At 51.6% G+C, this 15,514-nt stretch overlaps 1 protein-coding gene across 2 annotated transcripts in view; it reads left to right on the plus strand.

Moving 5' to 3' along the window:
* The window catches only part of PRDM10 (PR/SET domain 10), a 122,399-nt gene that overhangs the window by 102,181 nt on the left and 4,704 nt on the right, over positions 1–15,514 (plus strand). For both annotated transcript variants that reach the window (XM_088476244.1, XM_088476245.1), the window contains exons 18-19: positions 647–778; positions 865–1,035. In XM_088476244.1, the coding sequence (XP_088332370.1) occupies positions 647–778; positions 865–1,035 (303 nt within the window). The remainder of the gene's footprint in view (positions 1–646; positions 779–864; positions 1,036–15,514) is intronic.

The raw sequence follows: 15,514 nt of genomic DNA on the forward strand, positions 1-15,514 counted from the left end.
AGCTTCACCCTAATGAGTGTAGCACCAAAGCCCTGCTAGCGGTGTCACGAAGCTCCTATTTTCTGTTGGCAATTGGATCAGTGCAAGGGGTAATGGTTTATACTAGTTACCCAGCTCTCTACACCAATGTTTCCCAACCCCTGTCCTCACCAGTGGTTCACAAACGCGGTCCTCAAGGCACGCGAACAGTCCAGGTTTTAGTGATATCCATGCTTGAGCACAGATGGTTAAATCAAAATAACTGAGGTACTAATTAAGACACCTGTGCTCAAGTATGGATATCCTTAAAACCTGGACTGTTATTGTGCCTTGAGGGCCGTGGTTTGGAACCCCTGCTCTACACCAATAATCACAAAGCCTTACACGTTACAAATATGAAAATATGATGTGTATTATATAATGTAAGTTTTCTTATTGTATGTAGGCCCTGTTTAACATGTATACATTTTTAATCTTTTGTTTCTCTTATGTTTCATGTATTTTATGTGTGTTCTTTATCTATTAAATCAATAACAAATGACTCAATTTTAAAAAAAAAAAACTACAGACCTGCTTATAACCTAATGTTTTGTGGTGTTGCCAGGGTCCCTCTAGACTTGTTTGTCCTGTTATAGAATTGATTACTCCTAATTATCTTTTTATTTAGACAAAGATGGTTCAACATATACGTAAGAAACACCCCGAGTTCGCACTGTTGCCTATCACAGCACAGACCACTATGATCAGTACGGCACCCACGGTGCTTACGGCTGACGGCACAAGTGGAGAGACCGTGGTGGTAAGAAAACGGCTGTTACCTCTCCCCTGCACACAATGTGACCTTACTAGTATATATATCCTAAATATGCACCACCTCTCCTCCAGACCACAGACCTTCTGACGCAGGCAATGACGGAGCTATCACAGACGCTGACCACAGAATACCGCACAGCACAGGGTGACTACCAGCGGATCCAGTATATCCCAGTGTCGCAAGCTACAGCCGGCATGCAGCAACCGCAGCACATACAACTACAGGTGGTGCAAGTAGCCCAGGTAAAATATATAAAATAAAATGCTCTGTACATCAGATTTCCTGCCACTCACTGTCTGGGGATCTCACTACAGCTGATAAACATTGAAAATCCGAAACGCATTAACACTGAATCATAATTACGCTCTCTATGATACTATATACTGTCTAAGCAATATGTAACTTAAGTATTTGTTTAGCAATGCCATATGCCCTCTCTTTACTAAGTATCCCACTATTTCATGTACAATATTATAATCTTACTAATTATTATTATTATTATAGCATTTATTTATTTTGCGCCAGCATATTTAGTTGCGCTTTACATTTGGAACAAATTGATAATAAAACAAGACTGGGCAATAACAGACAAAGGGCAGCATCCAATTGGCCACGATATTTTTTTCGGGAGCGAAAAACTGGGATTTTTCGCCGATAATCCCAAATAAGATAATTTGCCTCAAACACATAGGGGTCAATCCAATTAAAAGCGATGCACTCTCGGGTGCGAGTTATCGCGAAAATGGCCGCACTTGACAGCAGGCTGCGCACAAAATTGAGGGAGTTCAGCTCGAAAGAGGGCCGCGAGGGGTGGGTGCGAGATGCGGTGCCGGCGTTTGAACTCCGTTGGCAACTGTAATATTTTACTTGATTCACACTCCTTGTGGCTAATTGGTTTGCCCCCCATAGGATCCGTGATAAGTTCATGGACCTATGTGTTTTTACTATTGCGCTGGCGAAAAAAATAGGGTTTTTGGGTACTTAGAGAAAAGGATTCAATGGTGAGTCAGGCTGCGGGACACTGGACCATGGGTTGTAGGTGGGAAGGTGTGGATTTGGCACGAACACTGAAATCTATAACTCCTCCCCTCTGCAACCCCTGACTTCAGTACAACCTCAAAAGTGCCTGGTAAGGAGAAGCAATACTCAGTGACACTGTCACTCCGAAAAATAAAAAGGAAATTGACGGTCAATACGACCCAAAATCATAACTCATACTCAGTACCGCTGAGCGTGAGGGAGGGAACGCAGTGTTCCCCAGCCTGACTCAGAGAAAAGGATTCAACGGTAAGTACCCAAAAATCCTATTTTCTCTTTTGTCTGGGCTGGGGGACACTGGACCATGGGATGTTCAAAAGCCGCCCACATCGGAGGGAACGCTCAGATTGCCCGACCGGAAAACTGTACGCTCAAAATGGGCATCCCGGAGGCAAAAACATGAAACCTGTAGAACTGCACAAACGTGTGGACAGAGGATCAGGTAGCTGCGCGACAAACCTGTTCAGCCGAGGCCCCGTGACGCGCCGCCTAGGAGGCCGCCATGGCCCTAGTGGAATGAGCCAACACCCTATCTGGTGCGGAGAGCCCCACCTATGAGTAAGCCCTTGAAATCACTGAACGAAGCCATTTTGCAATGGTCTGCTTTTGTGGCCGGACAGCCACCTTTGTGGCGTCGTAGAGAACCAATAGAGAGTCCATCTTGCGTAAGATCGAAGTTCTGTCTAAATAAATGCGTAGGGCCCGGACAACATCCAATAATGATAGATCGTCCTGGTCCCCTGAGGACTCTGAAGATGAGAAAACAGGAAAAACAATCTCCTGGTTTAAGTGGAAAGATGAAACTACTTTCGGTTGAAAAGAAGGAACCGTCCTGAGCACAGCCCGATCGTCATGAAAACAAGAAAAGGTGGTTTGCAGGACAAGGCCCCCAACTCAGACCCGCCGAGCCGAGGCAATGGCCCACAGAAAAACCACTTTCTACGTTACGAACCGAAGGTCCACGGATTCCAAAGGTTCAAACGGAGCCTGCTTACGAGCCGACAGAACCAGGGGCAAATCCCATGGTGCTACTGTTGGTTGAACCAGAGACTGTATTCGCAAGACCCCCTGTAAAAGAGTCCGCACCTCTGGGGAGAGAGCCAGACGCTGCTGAAAGTAAATGGAAAGAGCCAAAATCTGTACCTTCAAAGCTTGAAGCCGTAAGCCGGCCTACAGACCGCCCTGCAGAAATGCTAAAAACCTTGACAGGCGGAATTGGGCAGTATGTACTCCCCGCTGCTCACACCACACAATATAGGTTTTCCAAACCCTGTGGTAGTTCTGTGCAGAAACCTGCTTCCGCGCCCGGAGCATGGTCCTGATGACTGAAGGGTCTCAACAACCAGGCTATTAAAGCCAACTAAGGTAGGCCTCGTGACCGAATGGCCCCTGTAGCAGAAGATCTGGATGCAGAGGCAGACTCCAACCCGGCCCTGCGGCTAGCCTGAGAACCGTGGCGAACCACGACCGGCGCGGCCAGTTTGGAGCCTCTAGGATGACTGAAACCTGCTGCTCCCTGACTCGACTGAGTACTCTTGGTAACATGGGAATTGGAGGAAAAATATAGGCCAGATGGAAGTTCCAGGGAACTGTCATGGCATCTACTGCAAATGCCAAAGGATCTCTGGACCTTGCACAAAATCGAGGGACCTCGCAATATTGTCGAGACGCCATCAGGTCCACCTCCGTCAACCCCCATCTCTGGACCAGCTGCTGGAAAATTTCCGGGTGGAGAGACCACTCCCCTGGAGAAACGTAGTCCTGCTTAGGTTGTCTGCCTCCCAATTATCCACCCCAGGTATGAAGACTGCTGATATTGCCGGGAAGAACGTATCCGCCCAAGAGAGAATGAGACTTGCCTCTGCCATGGCAAGTGCACTTTTGGTTCCGCCCTGTTAGTTTACATATGCCACTGCCGTGGCGTTGTCTGATTGGATACTCAACGGTCGGCCCACCAGGAGGGCCTGAGCCCCGCACAGTGCCCGATAAATGGCCCGAGGCTCCAGCATATTTATTGGGAAACCTATCTCTGATGACGACCAGGTCCCCTGGAGACAGAGGTTCTCCGTCACCACTCCCCAACCTCTGAGACTTGCGTCTGTGGTGACATTAATCCAGTTGGGAGTCAGCAGGGACCGACCCTGGAAAAGATGATCGGTAATCAGCCACCAGAGAAGTGACTGACGAGTGCTGTCTGACAGAACCAGCAACTGAGAAGAAGGGTCGTCTGAGCGGCCCATCCAATTCCGGAGAATATCCCACTGGAGAATCCATGAATGGATGCCGCCGTACTGGATGGTCTCGAAGGTAGAGACCATCGTGCCTAGTAACCTCATGCCCAGCCAAACGGATGGCCGAGGGGCAGACAGCACTTTCCTGACTAAGTCCTGAAAGGCCCAGGCTTTTGGGCTCTGGCAAGAAAACCCTTTCCAGTGCTGTATCGAAGATCACCCCCAAAAATGTCAGACGTTGGCACGGCCTGAGGTGACTCTTCTCGAGATTCAGTATCCACCCATGATGCTGTAACACCTGCACCGTGTGATCCAGGTGGAACTGAAGTTGGGCAGCGGAATCTGCCTTTACTAGCAAATTGTCCAAATAGGGAATCACCTTTTATTACCTCGGAATGCAGTAAGCTTGCCATTGCTGCCATGATCCTTGTGAAGACCCGCGGAGCTGTAGCCAAACCGAGTAGAGACTGATGCCCCGCCGAAATCGGTATGTGGAGATATGCATCTCTGATGTTGATAGACGCCTGAAACTCGTTTGCCGACATACCCTGGATCACTGATAGAAGCGACTCCATGCGAAACCGATCCACCCACAGGCTGGCATTCAAGGCTCATAGATTCAAAATCGGCCGATAAGTGCCGTTGGGTTTATGGACTAGGAACAAGTTGGAGTAAAACCCCTGTTCCTGTTGAGACTGTGGAACAGGAGCTATAACCCCTTCTGAACAGAGGGAACTGATAGCCTGGTTTAAGGCCCGTCTCTTCTCCGGCTCCCTGGGTAATGCTGTAGCGAAGAAACGTTGTGGCAGCTGCCCCCTTAGGTCGATCACATAACCTCGTGAGACATTGCACCTTACCCAGGCATCTACTCCCGAAGCTACCCACCTGTCTTGGAAAAGAAGGAGACGACCTCCTACCCTCCCTAAGACCAGATGGGCTGAGATCCTGTCAGGTACTCTGCTTCTCAGATGCCCTAGCACCCGGGCGCCTGAATGTGGCGGAGAATCTACCCTGGGGGGCAGAACTCCTACTGGGAAAAGAGCGTCCTCGGGCCCCCTGACCTCTAATCGTTCCCCTACCTCGAAAGGAAGACTCGGAAGCGTGAGCCCCTTAGCTTCTGGGGCAACACAGACAGAAAAGTGCTCTTTCCACCTGTCGCCTGGGATATAATAGTTTCTACTTCAGGGTCCATAGGGGGTCCACAGGGTTGACCTTGTGGTATAGCTGGATCTGGATCCACGGGCACCACGCAGTTAAAGCTTTCACTGCTCCCAGGATGCACGGGTCCGTCCTCCTCTATACCCCGCCCCCGACCGCAGGCACCTCAGTTTTAATTGGTGCCCGGCTGGAGTCGGGTCACCTTGTCGCAGTGGGGCTGTTTGTGACAGCCCCTAAGCTTTATTTTCAGAAGATAGAAGATTTATTATTTTATTTTTACTGTTCTGAGCGGCAGCATCAGACTGTCCAGCTGGACATCCACGCTGCCGCTCCAACAACCCCGCTGGCGCTGCGACGCCAGTACTGATCTGGGGATCGCAGCGGGACCCCGGAGTCAGTACTTGCGTGGCTCCGGGACTTCCCACTGACTGCTGCCGGGCTCACGGGGATTCAGGTAAGCCGCGTGTAGCGCTGTCAGCGCTGCACGTGGGGCAAATGCAGTCTCTAAGCCGCCGGTCTTTGGGGACAGACCGGCGGCGCTAGTAGCGGCTGCGGCTCCCCCCCTGCAGGCATACCCCGCGCGTCCGCTGGACCACCAGGGAGTAATTGCTGGAGGGGAACCAGCGCCCCTGGGGTTAATCACTAGCCTGGGGAGGCAGCCTTACCTGGTTTAGCGGCTCCTCCCCTCAGCTCAGCGCGCCTTCTCTCATGCGTGCTGGCGTCGCTGAGCTGTTCTACATTCGGGCCCCTCCTCAGAGTTCTCCGGCGCCCATCTTCTAGGCTGTTACGCAGACTCCCAGGCGGTGCATGGACCGGTCCCCCTGTGTACCTCTCCTCTGCAAAGGGACAGTGTGCGCAGCGCTATATGCCCTCCCAGACACTGATTCTGGGAGGTTGATTGTAGCGGAAGGTGCGGTGAGCCAAATCCTTACTGCATTGTATGTGACTTTTGCTAGTGCTGCTGTCTGTGACTTTTTTTCAAACTTACTGTCAGCTTGTACCTATCCCTTTCCTTTCCATACAGCCCGACAGGTGTGTGGGGGAAGGGCTGTTTTCTGTAGACCTTCGCTTGTCTAAATAAAGTATTTGCGAGGTCAGTCACATACAGTTGTGTGCTGCACAGTTCCATATTGTGGGCTGTTGGTGTTGCATACTGTGAGTGCAGGGGTGTTTTCACTATGTTCCCTCTGGTGATACGTATTCATTAAGTATTTACTGTATCATGTCTGATGAGGAGACTGAGCGCTCCGGAGCTCCTGTGCTGTTTTCCTGCAGACGCTGTGCTGCTGGAGTTGATAGGGGGGATCTATCTCAGGATAGTCTGTGCGAGCGGTGCCAGCTGGTGCCTGGCCCCTCCATGCCCCCTATTTCACAGGATCCTCCTTGGGCGATGTTTTCCCAGGTGTTGGCATCTATTGCGGACCGCTTAGCGGTGCCTGCTGCGGTGCCTGTTGGGGCGTTGCCCAAGCCTAACATCCCCCATTCCCCGGGTATTCCACATTTATTGCAGTCTCCCCCAGGGTCTCAAACTGTGGGTCCTTATGCGGGGGTGCCTGTGTATGTCGAGTCCCCCCCTGTGACTCAGCAGTCGGTGGTGTCTTTTCAGGGTTATCCTCATGCTGCGCCTCCACCTTGGGTGGATGTACTCTCCAGCTCTGTGCAGAGTCTGGCGGCTTCATCCTCTGTTTTTCAGTCTATGTTGCAGAGTGATTTGCTCCATAAGGCGCCCAAGCGTCACGTGAGTTCTCTAACAGCGCAGCTGTCAGACTCGGAGTTGTCTTCAGATGATGGAGAAGTTCATGAAGACACTGACTCTGACGCCGCGGCCCAGGAGATGGAGACTAAGTCCTCCATTAATGTGCCGGCATTGGTTCGGGCGGTGTGCGCTATCCTTCATATAGAGGATGATACACCGGCCCCGAAATCTAAGTACCCTAACTTTAAAAAAGCTAAGGTTACGTCGAGTGTCTTTCCCTTGTCTGACCAGTTGACGGATCATATGGCGGGGGCCTGGCAGGTGCCCAGTAAGAGATTCCAACCACAAAAGAGGTTGGCATCGAATTATCCTTTTCCTGAAGCACATTGCAGGAAGTGGGAAACTCCACCGGCTGTGGATTCCCACGTCACCCGCTTGATTAAGAGTGCTACGCTCCCATTACCGTGTATTTCCTCTTTGAAGGATCCCACAGACAGGAAGGTCGAGATATGTTTGAAATCCATTTACTCCCTTTCAGGGGCGGTGGCGCGCCCATCCATGGCCATCTCATGGGTGGCTAAGGCCATTGAGAGCTGGGCTAACGCTTTGGAGGATTCTTTTCTAGAGGATGCTCTGAAAATTCAGAGAGTGTTAGTTGGACAAATGAGGGATGCCGCTTCCTATGTAGGGGAAGCTTCGTTGGATGCTAGTCTGCTGACCTCTAGTGTGTCGGCTGCAGCTGTATCTGCTCGTCGGTCCTTGTGGCTAAGGTCTTGGCGAGCAGATGCGGACTCTAAAAAGGGTCTGGAGGCTTTGCCTTTTAATGGTGAGTTACTATTTGGTCCGGACTTGGACAGAATAGTGGATACCTTGGCTAAATCCAAGTCGGCCTTCCTTCCTTCGGCTTCAGCGCCAGCTAAGGTTCGGAGCTCTGCCTTTCGGTCCTTTCGGGTTCAAGGTAAGGCCAAGGGTCAGTCCTTTCCGAGGCATTCAGCAACCAAGGCCGCGCCCAAGCCCAAGAAGCAGGCTTGGAGTGCTCGGCGCCCTTCTTCCAAGCAGGAGGATAAACCTGCTGCCTGATGGGACGGGCCTCTCTCTGGGGGACCCCAGAGTGGGAGGCCGACTTCTCCAATTCGCCCAGTTTTGGCACAGTACCACCACGGATGTCTGGGTTCGAGAAGTGGTCTCTCAGGGGTACGCCCTGTCGTTTCGTTCAGGCCGCCCCACCAGTTTTTCTGCACGAGTCCTTCTCTGGACCAGACAAAAGCTGTCCAGATTCAGGTAGCTATAGAATCCTTGCTACACGCAGGGGTCATTGTTCCAGTTCCGCAGTCTCAGCGCGGGACGGGGTACTATTCTACTCTGTTTCTGGTGCAGAAACCCAATGGTTCTCATCGCCCTATCCTGAATTTGAAGTCTCTGAACAAATACCTGAGTTCCCAGGTTCAGGATGGAAACGTTACATTCCATCAATTTGGCGATGGAACCCGGGGATTACATGGTCTCCCTCGATATCCACGACGTCTATCTCCATGTGCCCATAGCATCGGCACATCAGGTTTGCTATTCTGAACCGTCACTACCAGTTTCGGGCGTTGCCTTTCGGCCTTGCCACGGCTCCAAGGGTGTTCACCAAGGTGATGGCAGTTATGGCTGCCCATCTTCGGGGTCAGGGTATTCGGCTGTTGCCGTACCTGGACGATCTTCTGCTGCTGGCGAGCTCCCCAGAGGTGCTTCTTCGTCATCTCCACCTGACCATTGCTTGTCTTCAAGCACACGGGTGGTTGATAATTTGGAAGAAGTCCTCTCTTGTCCCATCATTACAGATGGTCCATCTGGGAGTACTTCTGGATTCTTGTCAACAAAGGATTTTCTTGACTCCGGAAAAAGTGTCCTCTTTACAACTGAGGATACACAGTTGCCTAAGCAGTGGCAGGGTGTCAGTCCACTCAGCAATGAGAGTCCTGGGGTCCATGGTGTCGGCATTCGACATGGTGGAATTTGCCCAGTTCCATTCCAGGCCCCTGCAGGGGCAGATTCTATCGGAGTGGAACGGGTTACCTCACCGGATCCGATCCCAGATGCTGGTGTTGTCACCGGAAGTGCGCCGGTCTCTGGCGTGGTGGCTTCAGTCAGCTCATCTCGTCCAGGGTCGCCCCTTTTGGATCCCGGACTGGGTTCTGCTTACGACAGATGCCAGTCTCCGGGGTTGGGGGGCAGTGACAGGCTCGTTGTCTCTTCAGGGCCGTTGGTCGGTGGAGGAAGCCGCCCTTCCCATAAACGTTCTAGAGCTGCGGGCCGTGTTCCGTGCTCTACTGTCGTCAGGCACCGCTCTTCACGGAAGAGCAGTTCAGGTGCAATCGGACAACGCTACCATGGTAGCGTACATAAATCACCAGGGAGGGACTCGCAGTCGCGCTGCGATGTCAGAGGTGTCTCAGATCCTGGCTTTGGCCACCTTCCGTCAATCTCAGCAGTCTTCATCCCGGGAGTCCTCAACTGGGAGGCAAATTTCCTCAGCCGTCACGACGTGCATCCCGGGGAATGGTCGCTTCACCCAGAGGTGTTTCAATTTCTCGTGGACAAATGGGGACTGCCGGAGTTGGACCTGATGGCCTCCCGTCACAACTGCAAGTTGCCCGTGTATGGATCAAGGACAAGAGATGCAGGCGCAAGCCTAGTGGACGCGCTGTCGGTGAAATGGATGTTTCACCTAGCGTACCTGTTCCCTCCGATCTCCCTGCTTCCTCGGGTACTCAGAAAGATCAAACAGGACAGGGGCACGTTTCTGCTAGTGGCTCCAGCGTGGCCCAGACGTCCTTGGTACTCCGATCTCAGGAGCTTGTCCGTAGACGCTCCGTTCCTTCTACCTCAGTGTCGGGACCTGCTGTCTCAGGGGCCCTGCCTTTACCCGGATCTGGGTCGGCTGTCTTTGATGGCGTGGCTCTTGAGACAGCCGTCTTAAGGTCCCGGGGTTTTTCTACCTCTATTATCGGTACCATGCTGAGGGCGCGTAAGCCTGCCTCTGCACGGATTTACCACAGAGTGTGGCACACTTACTTTCAGTGGTGTGAGTCCAGAAACTTTGATCCTCAAGTGTTCAGGGTTTCTAGGATTTTGGCATTTCTGCAGTCAGGTCTTGACCTGGGCTTACGTCTTGCTTCCTTGAAGGTTCACGTATCGGCTCTGTCGGTTTGGTTCCAACGACGGATCGCTACCCTGCCTGATGTTCACACCTTTTTCCAGGGTGTGCTTAGGATTCAACCTCCCTTTGTGCCTCCAGTGGCTCCATGGGACTTGGCGGTGGTTCTTCGGGTCCTGCAGGGACCTCCCTTTGAGCCTCTTGAGTCCGTTGACCTCAAGTGGTTAACACTGAAAACTGTTTCTCCTGGCAATTGCTTCAGCCAGGAGGGTATCCGAGTTGGGGGCACTTTCCTGTAGTCCCCCCTTCCTAATTTTTCACCAGGACAGGGCCGTGCTTCGCACTCGTCCTGAGTTTTTGCCTAAAGTGGTCTCTAAGTTCCACATCAATCAGGAACTTGTGGTGCCAGCTTTTCAATCTCCTGAACTTTCAGCTGGTGAGGCTTCGTTGGACGTTGTCCGTGCTCTTAGAGTTTATGTTGATCGGACTGCTTCTGTAAGAAAGTCCGATTCCTTGTTTGTCCTCTTTGTTGACAGGCCAACCCCTCTTATGAAAACCAAACAAACGTTAGCCCGTTGGCTTTGTTCGGTTATTAGAGAGGCTTATATACAGGAACATTTACCTGTTACAGCCTCTGTTAAGGCTCATTCCACTCGGTCTGTTGGTCCTTCTTGGGCTGCTAGATGTGGTGCCTCCGCTGTTCAGCTGTGCAAGGCAGCCACTTGGTCTTCCATTCAGACATTTTTGAGGTTTTATGCGTTTGACACCTTTGCCTCTCAGGATGCATCCTTTGGGCACAGGATTCTCCTTTCTGCACAGTAGCGTTCCCGCCCTTAGTTGAACTGCTTTGGGACATCCCCATGGTCAACCCTGTGGACCCCCTATGGACCCTGAAGTAGAAAACAAGAGATATGGTAAGAACTTACCTTTGTTATCTCTGTTTCTACGAAGTCCATAGGGTCCACAGGGCGCCCGCCCTGACGCACCTGGCTTCAACTGGGCTATGTGATTGGTCACCGGTTTTCCATCTCCCATTTCTGTGAGTATGGTGTCTTGTGTGTTCCAGTCTTCCTTCTCTCTGTTTAGTCTCCTCCTCCGGCCTTGGCTGCTTACCAACTGAAGTGCCTGTGGTTGGGGGCGGGGTATAGAGGAGGACGAACCCAAGTGCATCCTGGGAGCAGTGAAAGCTTTAACTGCGTGGTGCCCGTGGATCCAGATCCAGCTATACCCCAAGGTCAACCTTGTGGACTCTATGGACTTCGTAGAAACAGAGATAACAAAGGTAAGTTCTTACCATATCTCTTGTTATCAAGCTCAGAACTGAACAGGATGCCTCCACAAAAAGGCAAAGACTCTAAAGCGCATTTAGATTCGGCGTCCGCCTCCCAGGCGTGAAGCCAGAGGGCTCTGCGTGCCACGACTGCCGTGACTGAGACTCTGGAGGAAATCTGCGCTCCATCTTGTGCGGCCTCACACACAGTCTGCAGCCGCACGTATCTGTTCCGCCAGTACCAGTAAGTACTCTCTGGATGAGTCACCGGCAAGGCCTGCCACTAATTTGTCAGCCCACTTCTCCATGGCTCGAGAGACCCATGCATATGCCAATAATGGGCGAATAACCACTCCGGCGCCAATAAAAATGCTCCTAAGGCATCCTTCCAATTTTTTGTCCAGTGGATACTTAAAGGAGGCCACCCCTTGTACCGGCAGAGCCGTGTGCTTTGCTTAACGAGCCTCAGCCACATCCACTCTTGGAGGCAGCTCCCACTTAGCGACCTGCTCCTGCTGCAAATTTACGAGGAGTAGCAATACCTTTTATCTGGGGTCTTCCAGGCTTCCTCTACCAGATCTGAAAGATCCTGAGACACTGGGAAACAAACGACCCTCTTACGCCTCTGCTTAAATGGCCCTTCCGCCCTAGCTGAGGCGTCAAGGTCCAGACAGTCCAAAGACTGTCGTATTGCCATAATAAGGTCCTCTACGCCCTGACTTGAAGTAGAGTCTGAACCTTCCTCATTGGGCAGAACCTCCTCTTGAAGTTCCCCCTCCTCCTCTTCTTCCTCCCCCTCGGGATCTGACTCCAAGAAAACACTGGATGGAGGAGGACGCTTATACGTAGTTTAGACTCCTCAAAGAAGCATTCCATAAAGGCTAATACTTTCTCGACCCCTACTGCCGAGCGCTCCATGGTACGGACCCAAGGAGGATCAGGACCCTGGTAACCACCCCCTGCAACAGCAGGCAGTGAGGACAACACAGGCGCTGGCGCTGCTTGGGCTAATTCCTCTCTACAGCGGAGTAACGTCACCAGGTCAGAGAGTGAACGGCTCATAGCCTGAACCCATGCTGGCTCCTCCGTAAGCGGAGTGGCTCCCCCAGCTGGCTGTGCACATGTGGGCCCCAGCTGACAGTCCATACACAAAGCCCCTGCATCCAGTTGTCCACACGGCAATTTAGCCTGACACTGGGCACATGTAAAAAAATATAGCCATAGTGGGGTTCTGGCCCTTTGTGGACTTTTTGTCCGTCATTAGAGCACCCCCCTTCCTGCGCTGCCCTGCCGCAGCAGTCAACCCAGAAAACAACAACAAAAAAAACAACTTTTATTTAACAAAAAAACAAGTGGCAACGAATATGCAAACACTCCAAGCAGGCACAAGAACAGATTACAGTAATGCTGAAAACTACTTAGCTGTATGCTGCAGAGGGAAAGGAGCTTGCTCTATCCTCCCTCCATGCTGTTCAGGCTTGTGTCCTTTAAAAAGCTGTAACCAGACTTCCTGGGAGCCTGCATTTTGCCACTGGAGAGAGCGAGGGGAACCAGCAGCCATGGTTTCCCCCCCCTCCCTCGTACTGAAGCGAGCCTCACTGCTCCTTCCTTCAAGTGTCACTCCCCTCAGTGGGGAAAGCACTTGGACTGGCCTGCATTTACCTACAGCACCTGGTATCCCAGGTGGTTTTCCATCCAAGCACTATCCAGGCCCAACACTGCATAGCTTCCAAGATCAGCTTGTCCAGTGTGGTGTTGCTGTAGGTCTCACCTGCAGGCGGTCTGTAGTCGGCGCTCTCCCCACAGGAGCCGCCAACAAGAAACCCGGCAAGATGGCGCCTGCCATCCAGGACCACGTTGACTGCCTGCACCTTTACCAGGTAACAGCAGTGCGCTATCCCCGGGCCCAGACGGTCTCTACATACTTGGGGCACAGTGCTCACTGCCTTTCTGACCGGCCTATAATGATAACCTACACTTATGTGGCAGATGTGGGGCACAGTGCTCACTACCTTTCTGACCAGCCTATAATGATAACCTACACTTAGGTGGCAGACGTGGGGCACAGTGCTCACTTCCTTTCTGACCGGCCTATAATGATAACCTACACTTAGGTGGCAGACGTGGGGCACAGTGCTCACTTCCTTTCTGACCGGCCTATAATGATAACCTACACTTATGTGGCAGACGTGGGGCACAGTGCTCACTTCCTTTCTGACTGCCGCTGTCTCCGGTAACGAGAAGGCAGCAGATTGTGCATAATTATTCCTTGTAATAAAGCCTAATTAGAAAGTTGCCAATGTGACCAGGTATTTTTAGATTCCTTTATAATGTTTCCTTTGTGCTCTCTATGCTTTTGTCCATTCCGATACTTTCTTTTCCTAGGTTGATGGGTATTCTGCAGCACTGAGAGCATTCGCATCAGTCAGAAGCCAGTTACAATTCTGTGTTTGGACAATGGGGGAAAACCAGATTACACAAATGAAACCCCCACAAATGCAAAGTACACATCCCTTGTTGGAAGCAAACCCAGGGCCCCAGAGCTGTGATTGTGGGATCATTCCTTACTACATGGGAATGGGGAGATTAAGGGTTCAGTGTATCATTGTGTCCTGTCTTGTATAAACATCATTGTATGCCTAGTGAAACAGTGTCTAAATGTAATGGTTATATCTGGACCCGGTTTCTCACCAGGGCTTAATCTATACACTGATCAGCCATAAAATTAAAACCACTGAGAGGTGAAGTGCATGACATTAATTATCTAATTACAGCGGCACCTGGGGTGGGGTATATTAGGCAGCAAGTGAACACTCAGTTGATGTGTTGGAAGCCGGAAAAATAGGCAGCATAGGATCTGAGCGACTTTGACAAGGGCCAAATTGTGATGGCAGATGGGGTCAGAGCATCTAAAAAAATCCCAGATCTTGTGGGGTGTTCCTGGTATGTAGTGGTTATTACCTACCAAAAGAAGTCAATGTAAGGGCAGCCGGTGAATTGGCGACAGAGTCATGGGCACCCAATGCTCATTGATGCACGTGGGGAGCGAAGGCTAGCCCGTCTGGTCCTATCACAAAGGGTCATGGGCACCCAAGGCTCATTGATGCACGTGGGAAGAGAAGGCTAGCCCCTCTGGTCCTATCACACAGGGTCATGGGCACCCTAAGACTCATTGATGCACGTGGAGAGCGAAGGCTAGCCCGTCTGGTCCTATCACACAGGGTCATGGGCACCCAAGGCTCATTGATGCACGTGGGAAGAGAAAGCTAGCCCGTCTGGTCCTATCACACAGGGTCATGGGCACCCAAGGCTCATTGATGCACGTGGGAAGAGAAAGCTAGCCCATCCTGTCCTATCACACAGGGTCATGTGCACCCAAGGCTCATTGATGCACGTGGGGAGCGAAGGCTAGTCCGTCGGGTGCCCATGACTCCGTGTGATAGGACCAAAGGCTCATTGATTCACGTGGGGAGCGAAGGCTAGCCCGTCTGGTCCTATCACACAGGGTCATGGGCACCCAAGGCTCATTGATGCACGTGGGAAGAGAAGGCTAGCCCGTCTGGTCCTATCACACAGGGTCATGGGCACCCAAGGCTCATTGATGCACGTGGGAAGAGAAGGCTAGCCCGTCTGGTCCTATCACAAAGGAGAGCTCTGTAGAACAAACTGCTGACAAAGTTAATGCTGGCTATGATAGGAAGATGTCAGGACACACAGTGCTTCATTGCTTGCTGCATATAGGGATGCATAGCTGCAAACCAGTCAGAGTGCTCATGCTGACCCCTGTCCACCTCCAAAAGCACCAACAACGGGCACATGAGCATCAGAACTGGGCCATGGAAAAATGGAAAGAGGCCTGGTCTGATGAGTCATGTGTTCTTTTACATCATGTGGACGACCATGTGCTTGTGCTTCGTGTACCTGGGAAAGAGATGGCACCAGGATACACTATGGGAAGAAGGCAAGCCGGCGGAGGCAGTGTAATGCTCTGGGCAACTTTCTCCTGGGAAACCTTTGTGTCCTGCCATTCATGTGGATGTTACTGTGACACGTACCAGCTAAACGAAATATTGTTGCAGACCAAGTACACCCCGTCATTGCAGCGGTGTTCCCTGATGGCAGTGGCCTCTGTCACCAGGATAATGCGCCCTGACACAATGCAGATATTGCTCAGGAATGGTTTGGG

This window comes from Taudactylus pleione, unplaced genomic scaffold (genome assembly GCF_031769625.1).
Source record: "Taudactylus pleione unplaced genomic scaffold, aTauple2 ptg000185l, whole genome shotgun sequence".
NCBI classification, from domain to species: domain Eukaryota; kingdom Metazoa; phylum Chordata; class Amphibia; order Anura; family Myobatrachidae; genus Taudactylus; species Taudactylus pleione.